At 50.7% G+C, this 11,490-nt stretch overlaps 1 protein-coding gene and 1 long non-coding RNA gene across 2 annotated transcripts; one reads left to right on the forward strand and one right to left on the reverse strand.

Annotated features, from left to right (window-relative positions):
* Positions 1 to 1,988: 1,988 nt before the first annotated feature.
* LOC124083871 (sperm motility kinase 2B) lies at positions 1,989 to 6,862 on the forward strand. Its single transcript, XM_046430613.2, has 2 exons — positions 1,989 to 5,984; positions 6,150 to 6,862. The coding sequence occupies exon 1, from the start codon at positions 4,306 to 4,308 to the stop codon at positions 5,965 to 5,967; it is 1,662 nt and encodes a 553-aa protein (XP_046286569.1). The 5' UTR covers positions 1,989 to 4,305; the 3' UTR covers positions 5,968 to 5,984; positions 6,150 to 6,862.
* Positions 6,863 to 7,358: 496 nt separating this feature from the next.
* Positions 7,359 to 11,488, reverse strand: LOC124083873 (uncharacterized). The gene is made up of 2 exons (XR_006848942.2): positions 11,110 to 11,488; positions 7,359 to 10,685 (listed from the first exon to the last, which is right to left on the reverse strand). It is a non-coding gene; the product is annotated as an uncharacterized LOC124083873 (long non-coding RNA).
* Positions 11,489 to 11,490: the final 2 nt, after the last annotated feature.

Below are 11,490 nucleotides of genomic sequence, written 5' to 3' on the forward strand. Positions count from 1 at the left end.
GTAATTCATATTCTCACTATAGAATGTATCTTCAAATCTGACCTTATCCCTGAATTCCAAATGCATATATTCTATTTTCTTGACACAGCCACACATGTATGCTTCCTAGGCTTCCCAAACTGAACACACTCATCCCTGGTTGAATCTTGGCTCCAGGAAAACTTTAAAGAAATGTATATCAGAGAAGAGTACTGTATGTAATAATGAGTGTGACAATTGTAATGTGGTTATGCTGGAGAATGTCTTTTTTGAGGAGATAGATATAAGTATGTGAGGGGAAGTGGTTCAGCAAAAGAAAAAGCTCAAGCAGATTTGGTGAAATATTAGCAACTAGTGAATCTAGGTAAAGGGATATGGGTGTTCATACAATCCTAACAGTTTGTAGGTTTTAATTTTTTTCAAAATTAAGAAAATGGGAGAAGCTAAAAACTTGAAACTACATTAATTAAAACTAAACTGCATTATCCGAAGTCTTGATTTACCACCATACGTATACACTCACACCTCAACCTTCTCCTCAGATCTTCCTGTCCCATAAAACGGCAATTTCATTCTACCTGGAGCATAGCCAGACAACTTGAATTGTCCTAGAGTCTGCATTTCTCTTGGATCATTCCACTTCATCAGAAAATCCTATCTGCCATACCCTCAACACTTCTCTCTGCTTTACTGCAGCCATTCCTAAGCCCTGTCACTGCAGCCTATTGTATTGCAGGGGCCTCCTGCTGACCTCTGGTTCCACCTTTCCACTTACCCAGTGTGTACTACACAGAGCACCTCTGATCTCCTCTCCTGCCTTTGTGATTTTGTCTGCTACTTTCTCCCTCATTCTTCTTTCTATATTAACACTAAACACACCCGACATTTTGTTTCATTTTTATGTTGTCATCCTTTCTAACTCCCAACCTTGGCATAGAAGGTTCTCGAGAGCAAACTTGGCTACCTGTTGGGTTGGTGCCATGTCTGGCACAGTATTTGGCCTACAGTGGGCACTCAGTTATTAGTTTATTCCTTTCTCTTTCTTCCCTCTTCTTTCTACCTTGCCTCGTGTCATTGAGAGAATACAAGACATTTCATAAGAACTCCTTAATTTTTCCTATAGTCTTTCTGGTACTAATTTCTAGTTTGTTTCCATTATGGTCACAACACACTTTTTATGATTTTGATTGTTTGAAATTTGTTATGTTTTAAGGCCCAGGATATTTTCTGTCAATGAATTTGTTCCATGAATGCTTAAAAAAGTTGTGTGTTCTGCTGTTAGTAGGTGGGGTGTTCTGTATGTGAGAGCCAGTTGGAGTGTGTATCCTTGCTGATTGTCTATCTGGTAGTCCTGTCCATTGCTGAGAAGTCAGTGTCCAAGTTGCAGCTGAAATTGTGGACTTGGCTTTCTCCTTTCAGCCCTGTTAGTTTTGCTGCAGTATCTTGAGGCCTAGTTGGATACTTCTTTATGGTGGCTTCATCCTTTGTTATGTAATTTCCCTCCTTGTCTCTAGTCATTTTCTTTGCTCTGAAGTCTACGTTCCTGCTTTTTCACCTGATAAGCTCCTCATCCATTCGCGTGTCCCACGGATCTTGGAATAAATTGGGTGCTCCGTGGGGATCAGCTGTTGCGTTCCTTGGCCGCCTCCTGGCAACAGTGGGAGAGTGGGTGGTGGTGTCACAGTGGGGAAGGTGTAAGGGAGCAGTGACAGGGAGCCCTCCGGAGGTCCCCAAGGGCAACACGTGACCCAGAGTGGTCCCAGGGGAGGAGGCTGGGTGGGGGGCAGAAAGGCAGACCTTGTGCCTGGCCTGACACTGATGGTGCCCGGTCACCACTTTCAGAAGGGAACCCTGGACAGAGGAGCCACAAGCCCAAGCCCATCCTGGGGGGACACCCAGAGTGGCACGAGGAGGCACCGTGTCGCAGGCCCCGGGGGCAGTCAGGGTAGAGCTGTGGGTGCCTCCCCCAGAGTGGCTTGGAGGCTGCCGCTTGGTCCCTCCTCTGAATGTCCCTGCCAGGGCCTGGCTCTTGCCCTGGTGAAGCTTTATCCTCTCTAGGCCTTCGGCTGCGCAGGACTGTCCCTGTGAGCGTCCTGACCCAGGGACGGGCCCTTCAGCCTGCCACCCTGAGCTCCCCAGGGCTGCTGAGCAGGGAGCAGGACCACCTATGGGTGGGGGAGCTGGGGCGCAGGTGTGGGCAGGGGAGGGTGTGTGGCCAGAGCCCCCAGCCCCCAGGAGTGCAGGGCTGGCTGGGAGGAGCCGTTTTCCGGGTCTAGTGTTTGGAGTGAACCTTTCAATTCCCATCCCTTCAACTCGGGGTGTTGGCTCTGTCCCCCTTTCTTTGTGATCCCCGCGGGGTTTCCATTTGACGTGGGTCAGAGATCCCAGTCTGAAGTGAATGGAGGGCAGCCTCACTTCCATCCTGTACTAGATGCAGACCCCCCCTCCCCCTGGGTCTCTGATGTCACAGAGCCACCCGTGTGTTCCTGGTGGTTTGGTACCGCAGACCCTCCACTGAGTGTTTTCTTCTGAATTGGTCCCTTCCCCGTGGACAAGAAAAGTGAGGCCAGCTTTTGTACTTGCCAGGAACTGGCCTTTCCAGAAACCCCTGTGTCTTCACCCATCTCTGAGTCCCTGCCTAAGGTCCTTCAGTCCACCACCAGGGACTCCTGTCCTGAAGGGCAGGTGCAGGGGAGACCGAGTCCCTTGCCTTTGGTTTCCCAGGGCCGTGGTTTGAGGAGTGTGTTTCTCCAAAAGTGCTGATGAAACTCCCCTCCCTTTGAGGGTGTGGTGTTGTGGTCCTTCAGGAGGGTGAGGCCCTGGGGCCCTGGCTTCCCAAGGGGATGTGCGCCTCAGGGCTGGACCTCCTCTGGCCAGCAACTAGGCCCTGGTTCTACCCTCTGCACCACACATGGTCGCGCTTGGTCTCAGGTGTGCTCATGCACACACACACACACACACACACAGAAACACACAGAGACAGACACAGACACAGAGACATGTCACTGTGGGCAAGGTGGTGACTGCCTTTCTACTTGTGGGTTGGGGAGGCCAAGCAGGGGCATTGGCAGTTCAAGACCTGCCCAGGCAAGTGTGTGAGATCCTTCGTCAAAGACACTAGAAAGGGCTGGGAAAGTGGCTCGGGAGTCGAGCGCTGGCCTCACATGCGTGACCTTGGGGCCTCCATGACTATGACCAAGGAGGATAGAAGGGAGGAGAGCAGGGAAAGGGACTGAAGGAGCCCAGTCCTCGGCCTTTCAGCCATGTGGTGTGGGACACGGCTACAAGGTCCCTCGCTGGAAGGAGAGAGCGAGACCTCCCTGGACACCCGGCCTCCTGGTGCCTGACACGTGGACGCCTCAGGTCCCAGAGGGGGGAGCAGTCAGTCTGTGAGGTTCCCAAACAGCCAGCTCAGGCTCTATGGACAGAGCAGGGGAAGGGACCTGGGTGACAGGGACGCCTCCATCTCTCTGCACCCCAGGAAGGGCACCTCTGGCCCTAGGGTTCTCAGCTGGAAGGTTCGGTCTTCATCGCTGGAAGGCGACCCACCGTCTCTCCTGTGGGCTGTAGGGAGGGTTTTGGTGAGTGACCTGATAGGACCTTGTGTGGCAATGATGAGGCAGGCACCCTGCCCTGGCCCCCACACCCCACAGAGGTCGGGAACGTGGCCCTGGATCTCAGGGGGCAGAGCGACCCGCACTAGCGTCCTGGCGTGAGGGGACTGCTACCACGCTCTGGACACCAGTCTGTCCGAGTTGGAGGAGACAGGCGCTGAATGGCTCCAGAGGACCTGGGGTGGGGTCTTCACGGGGCGAAAGCCACGACAGAGTTGTGTACTGGCGAGGCACGGGCCCCGGGGCCTGGTCCAGCTCCTCCTTTCTCAGCAAGGAGAGGTCGGGGTCCCGAACACACGGGAGCACCGAGGTTCCACAGACCCTCCTTGTTCTGACCAGGAAGGTGGCCAAGGTCCCGGAGGCCCGAGTGGGAGATGCCACCGTGGGCCACCCCCAGGTGTGAGTGGGCCACTCCTGGCTGTGACCTCACAGGGGCCAGCATTGTGAGGCCCTTGAGCCAGCGGGGATATAAGGCCGGGTCGAGGCTGGCACCTTGTCCACAAGCACAGGAAGCTCTAGGCAGTGACCTGTGGGACTCCCATAGTTAGCGCGTTTGGTGGTTGGTGGTTTGGTGGTTCTGGTTGCGGTCTCAGGTTGGTTCTCTGATTTGGGGCTTTCTGTTGGGCTTTGTTGTGTTAGTTTTGCTTGTGTTCTTTGCTTTGTTTGTTGTGTTTGTTTTTAGCTAGCGGGCTTAGTGGGCGTGGGGCGGAGGATGTCCAGAGAGAGCAGTGAGCGTAGTGTGGTGCGGAGGGTGCGTCGGGACCTCGCGGCCAGCTCCTCCTTGGAGGAAGCCCTCACGGGCCGCTATGAGCCCCTGGGGGTCGTCGGGCAGGGCAGCTTTGCCAAGGTCTTCCTGGCCCGACACATCCTGACGGGGACGAAGGTGGCCGTGAAAGTCCTGCGGAAGGGGGCGGGGGCCACCTTGTCCTGGGTCTTGTCGGAGCTGGACATCATGAAGGGCTTGGAGCACCCGCACGTGGTGCAGCTGCTGGAGATCGTGGAGACCCCCGGCACTGCCTACGTGGTGATGGAGCACATGGCTGGGGGCCAGCTGGGCCAGCACATCCCGGAGGTTGTGGGCCTGTGGGAGGACGAGGCCCGCGTGCTGTTCGGGCAGGTGGCCAGCGCCGTGGGCTACTGCCACGCGCAGGGCATCGCGCACCGGGACGTGAAGGCGGACAACGTGCTGCTGGATGCCGCGGGCCGCGCCAAGCTGTGCGACTTCGGCCTGGCCTGCAGGTTCAGGGCCGGAGAGAAGCTGGGCCTGCTCTGCGGCACCGTGGCCTACTGGGCCCCGGAGCTGCACCGGCGAGAGCCCTACGACGGCCCCGCGGTGGACGTCTGGAGCCTGGGTGTCCTCCTGATCCTCATGCTCACGGGCAGCGTCCCGTTCACCGGGGCCAGCTATGAGCAGGCCAAGGAGCAGGTGCTGCAGGCCAGGTACCACCTCCCGTTCCACCTGTCCGACGAGGCGCAAAGCCTGGTGTCCTGGATGCTGACCCTGGAGCCCGCGCACAGGCCCACGCTCCAGCAGATCCTGGGGCACCCGTGGCTGAGCCAGGATGGGGAACGCTGCCCGAGTCCTCCCGCCGAGCTGCTCCCCAAGCGCGCGGACACCTCCATCCTGCTGGCCATGCTGGACCTGGGCTACGGGCTGCAGGAGACCTGGGTGTCGGTGGCGACGCGCCAGTTCAACCAGGCCATGGCCACCTACCTCCTGCTGGGCCACCAGAAAACCCGGGGGGCGGGCTGCCAGGTGCGGCTGCAGATGCCTGGGTGGCCACAGGTGGGGCCTTGCCCGTCCCTATGCATCCCCTCCAACTTGACTCTGGGCCCAAGGTGGGGCGTCAGCAGGCCGGCCATGCGCTCCTGGCCCCTCTCGGCCTGTGAGCAGCAGCAGCAGCAGCAGCAGCAGCAGCAGCAGCAGCCTGAGGAGCTCAAGCCTTCAGGGCAGGTGGGCAGCAGGAGAGCCAGCCTGCCCGCCATCATGCTGTGCAGCCTGTCGGCCAGCGTCCCTGCTCCCGGCCCCACGGCCCCTCTGCCCGGGTCCTCCCAGGCCCTGGCACCGGATCCCAGCTCCTCCTCCACCGCGCAACCCCCTGCTGGCTCCAGGACCCCTGGCCTGACCCGTGACACCGCCAGGGGATGGAGGGGAGTGGTCCGGAGGATGGCCACCTGTCTGGCGAGGCTGTGCTGCTGCGGGCAGGCCCCCAGGACTGGCTCCGGACGCTCCAACAGAGTGGCTCCCGCAGCTGGAGGGCCCGCGCCACCAGCACCAGCACCCAGGGACCCCCCGGGACCTGCCCCCACCAGAGGTCAGGCCCTCAGAAGATTCTTCAAAAACAGAGTGGCTCCCCGGCCAGCGCCCAGCTGAGACGCCCACGGAGCCAAGTAGGTGGAGCGGTGCTGCCTTAGGTCTCACGTGTGCCTTGATGAGTGTCATTTCCAAAGGATGAATGGACACCCTCTGCCCTTGGGGGGTGCCAGCAGGGTTAGGTCCACCTGGGCACCACAGGGCGGGCGACTCTGACTCCTAGCCCCTCTCATTGTCCACAGACAGGTGGCCCGGGTTCTACCTCACGAGGGCCAGCTGCTGGAGCGAGATGTGCAACCTGCCCTGGCCGCCGCCTCCCGGACCCCTCAGGCAGGAGGACACCCGAAGACACCCGGACACCAGTGGGCCCCTGCGCCCCACCCGGATCCCACCTCAGGGACTTCTCCTTGGACACGTGCCCCGCCCTGCTCTCCTCTGCTCTCTCTCCCACCCTCTGGGGCAGAGATGCTTCCTGATAAGCTCCTCATCCATTCGCGTGTCCCACGGATCTTGGAATAAATTGGGTGCTCCGTGGGGAAAAAAAAAAAAAAAAAAAAAATTCATAAATTTATAGTTAATGTATACAAAACATGGGCTCAGTGGATATGATCAATCAAATTGATCATTATGATTGTTTCAAGAGAGAAGAATAGGGGCTAGGGGCATAGCTCAAGCATAGAGCGCTTGCCTAGAATGTACAAAGAGGCCCTGGCTCTATCCCCAGCACTGCGAAAAGACAAAACCCCCACCCCCCAAAAACAAACAAACAAACAAACAAACAAACGAGAAAATAGAAAAATGGGATTAAGAACAAGGGAATTTCAACTTTTTGGGGAATGCTTTATTTTTAAAATATATTTGATGCTAGTAATTGTTCTGTGGATGTTACTGCATATTTAAACTTGTCAACATAAAAAGATAGTTGATTAATTCTCAATATAGAACCAAAAAACCCCCTGTGTTTATATTCCATCATTTGCTGGGAATTTGCTTTTTAATGGGCACTACTTAGTTCCAGATGTTAGGAAAATGTGGAATTTGAACTACTTCTGTAATTTTAGATGGTCTCATAAATATTGCAAAACTCTCAGCATTCTGAGAAATCTTGTTTGTCACCATGCTTTAAAGATTAGTCAGCTGTCATTAATAAATACAGGTATAAAGTCCAGGATAAGTCTATAGTGCAGAAAGTTGTAGAATTTATATCCTGGAGACTATAAAGACATTCAAGTTATTTCCATCTTTTGGAAGGAAGATGGGCCTCAAAAGCAGCGCAACTTTTTATTCCTGCACTCTTATTCTGCTAGGTTCCATGCCAGCAAGGAGTATGACTGCTGTTCCCCTCTTTGGGCCTATGGTAGTGCTTGGTAGTGAAATGGAGTTAAAAATTCCCTTCTAGTCTTTAAAACCTCAATAATCTGAGTCTCTGGAATAAACAGACAGTAGGTCGGTTGCCAGGAAAAGATGTGTATTATTTATTACATGCATGTGCATGGGAGCCTCATGAAATATAAGACTCAAAGAAAGATCAAATGATTGAAGCTTATAAAATATCCTGAGCTACAGAGAGGAATAGATGCTTGGGAATTCTGGGAACAGACAGATACAGCTTATGGGAGGGTGAGGGGAAGAATGTACAATGAATAAAAGTTTGTTGTATCATGCAGATAAAGATGACTCTCTGGTAATCTCAGAACTGCATTCAAAAGAATAGGTGACAGCCTGTAGCAATCTCCATCTGGGCAGGGTTTTGGATCTCTAGTCTCCTATCCTGTGAAATGAGCTTCCTTAGGTCACCTTTAGGCAGATAAGGAGGTCTCAGAGAATGCCACTGTTTGCCACAAACTTTATACTTTATTCATGTAGATAGGCGTAAATTTTTTTTTTCCAAAGGAACAACTTTGCATAGTTATTCCTGTGTCTGCCCTTCCTCTAAAATCCATCTCAAAATATGCCAAAGAAGTATAATTGGGAGTGGCATATTTTCAATTCCCATAGTACACATGGTAAATGTTGACTACCAAGTCCTTGAAAGATTAAACCCTTATTTCATCTTTCTCTAACACCTTAAATCTTACCATTTTATTCACTTTTGCCTCCTCTTTCCTGGTTCTATTAGAAAAAGGACAGATTCTATAATTTCTGCCCTTAGTTTCTGCTCTAATAATTCTGCCAAGAGAATTTTTTGAAAACAGGGCCAACAAGAAGGGGAAAAGTTAGCCCAGAAAGAGGCTGGCCTGGTTTAAATCTGCTCTAAGTGGTCCTGTTAAGACAGTTTGAAACAAATCACCTGCTTATATGCTATCAAACTCTGCACACTATTTGGTTCAAAGCCCAGATTCTCTTGCCTGACATTTAAGGAGACTCAAGATTCTTAGGACTTTTTTTTTTTACTCATATGCAAGTCAAATTGATCTGTTTATTGTCTCTCAAACAGTCTTCTTGTATCTTTGCTTCCAGCTTTTTTTGATAGAATTTTTCTTGTACCCTGGAATATTCTGCTCCATTTTTAAGTCTTTCTTTAAGGCATAAAATATGTGTGGATGGTCACTGAGGTCTTTGTAAACTGCCCCCAGCATTTTCTAAGAATTTTGCCTTCCAACTCTTTTTGTGGTGCTAAGGACCAAATGAAGATAGACCCTTGTGCACACAAGACAAAGTGCTCTACCACTAAACTACATCCCTAGCCTTGTCTTTGAACTCTTATGGCTATGCATACTAGTTTATTCACTTGGTACTTAATATGATCACTTATCTTCTTATGCTTATATATTTTCTCCCCTGCTTGAGATTTTCTTTCACCAGTGTCAAGCACTGGGTCTCATAAACAGAAATCTCACTATAGTTGATCTGATAAAGATCTCTGTTTTGTTTGTTTGTTTTGGTACTGGGGATTGAACCCAGGGGCACTCAACCACTAAGCCACATCCCCATCTCTTTTTTGTATTTTATTTAGACACAGAGCCTCATTAACTTTCTGAGGCTGGCTTTGAACCTGAGATCCCCCTGTCTCAGTCTCCTGACCTGCTGGGATTACAGGCATGTGCCACCTTGCCCAACAAAAGATGATATCTTTATAAGCCACACTAAACCTCTGAAGTTAATAATGTGGTCAATTAAATCGAGTGATGACTTGGCTGTTCAGGAAAAAAATTCTGAGATATTCTAAGTTTAATTACAAAGCTGGAAGGAGATAGAAAGGAGGAGATGGAGGAAATTTAATCGGAAAAAATTTACAGACCCTGAAGACCATTTTACATTCTTTCTCTCTGTTTTCTTCTGAGATGGGATGTCTTTATGTTGCCCAGACTAGTCTTGAACTAGGCACAAGCAATCCTCCCTCATCAGCCTCCCAGTGAGATGCTGCACATGCCACTTTGCTGGATTTAAGTTTTTGACTTTGAGATTTTTTTTTTTTTAATTGCTGGAGATTGAACCCACATGATAAGCATATGTTCTACCACTGAACTGCACCCCCAGCTCTCCATTCTTTAGTTTTTTACTTAACTCAGCTGGGTGGGATGGCTTATGCCTATAGTTTCAGCAACTCAGGAGGCTAAGACAGGAGGGTTGGTTAAACCATGAGTTGGAGACCGGCCTAAGCAATATACTAAGACTCCATCTCAAACAAACCTCAACCCCCTTGTTTTACTCAAATCCTTTGGCAACCCCCTAGATGCTACAGCATCCTTCCTGCAGCCCCAATCCATCCAGAAGCAAGCCCGCTTCTCCTGGTAGACTGTCCCCTGCTTTACGCAATCCTGTTCCTCTTATCCATAGTCAATGTAGATGCAATGTAAATAACTTATGCCTGTTTTTCTCAGATTTTCATTATAAAAGTACTCTGGATTCTTGGATTCAGCTGACATTTTTCCGAATGCTACTGATACCATTGGTTATCAGCAATGAATTCTGATTCCTTGCATGTTGAAGTTGAACATTAGAGAAGCATGCTGAGGCAAGCATATAAAGCCGGGTTTATTTAATAGGGGTAACAGACTTCTCCCAGGAGAGGGAAGGAGGCCATAGCTGGTATTCAGGTATCTCATGAAGTGAGGTGTTCTGCCCTTTTTATAAGTCCTAGGCTTCCTTTGTTCTGCTCTCTTCATCTTTCTCCTTTCTGCATATGTGACTAGGCCTAGAAAATGCTCTGTGGGATGGTCAAAAGGTGGGAAACAGGTGGGCTGAAGGAGGAAGGGCAGGATGGAGCAGCCCAAGACACGTTAATTAACAACCTTATAGCTCCCTGTAGAGAAGGGCAACTCCTGGGATAGGTTACCTTAGCAACAGGGAGCTAGGGCAGGTTCTTGATAAAGTTGGAGGAAGGGCTCTAAAGGAATTAATATTTCAATTCCTCAGGGAACAGTCTCCAATTTCGGACTCACTCAAAATTGGCTTCCTTGATCCCACCTGACTCCATTTAACTAATCTACACTAATTCTGGCTCCACTACCTGGCCTAGCTGTGGGTGGCTGAGGGAGCTTGTCCCAGGACTGGTCCTTTCTTTTTGGCTAGCGTCTGTAATGGCTCAATAAAACCTTTTATTTCAGATATCTCTCCTTCTTCAGAGTTTGGTTTTAACAATGCTTAAGAAGATTCTGATCTAGTAGATAGGGAGTGGAAGGAAAGGATACAATTTTATTTAAAAAAAAAAAAAAAAGAAGTATTTGTTCACAGACTTATCACATTCTGGCCTGTGAAGCTGGTCTGCAAAGTCTGCTTGCTGGCTTGAACCAACTCAGTTCTTCATGAGACTGCACCAATATCACTTGCCACACCTATGAAGGAAAACAGGTGAGTCAGAACTGAATGCATAATATACTGTTCTATCATTATTCTCAGAAACTGCAGGTATGGCTCTGAAATGTCCTTTTGTAAAAGAAATTTACATTTATAAAGGAAATTTATAATACGCTTGTAAAGTACCAGTTGCTAGGGCTGATCTACTTAATTTTATTACCTGAGACCATCTGTATAGCAAGACCTTTTCACTAAGCGTTTCCTTCTCTCACCCTTCCTTCCATAACTTGAAGTCACTGCCACCCATAAAGGCCCTAAGCCCCTATTTCTTTCCATAGCTCAGCGTGCTATGTAATCACCCCCTGTCCCCCCACTAAGAACACTGGTATTCACCGGTGTATAAGTCTATGTCATATGCTGATTTGCATCTTTTTTTTTTTAAGTCTTGAAATTTGTATACACCTCCAGCGGCTGCCGGCGTGGACTTAAAATATACGTCTGTTAATCTTGGTTTCTTTTTGGTGGCAGCGACACTTAGATACGCATTTGCCTAGTTTCCACTGCAGTCGGGAGGAATAACCCATGAAATAGAAAAACAGCACAACTAAAAGAGTCTTCCCAGCGTCCCGCGCCAAACGGGGAGGGGAGCGGGCGCTGCGCCAACTAGCCCGAGCTGGAGTTCCGTTGGGGCAGCGCCGGATCCCCACCTGTAGACCCGCCACAAGGCCGCGCCGCCAACCCGGTCCCCAATTGGTCGAGGCGGTGGAGCCGGACGCGCGCGCACGCGCGCAAAAGCCCGGATGGGCCGCCGCTTCCGGCGCACTCCCCGCGGGCGGTAGGGGG

The sequence above is a fragment of the Marmota monax genome, unplaced genomic scaffold (genome assembly GCF_021218885.2).
Source record: "Marmota monax isolate L192 unplaced genomic scaffold, Marmota_monax_Labrador192_F-V1.1 WCK01_AAM20220418_F8-fsc00056, whole genome shotgun sequence".
NCBI classification, from domain to species: Eukaryota; Metazoa; Chordata; class Mammalia; order Rodentia; family Sciuridae; genus Marmota; species Marmota monax.

Excerpts from the sequence above, each read along its gene's own strand:
- LOC124083871 (XM_046430613.2), top strand. The coding sequence starts at position 4,306 with ATGTCCAGAGAGAGCAGTGAGCGTAGTGTGGTGCGGAGGGTGCGTCGG.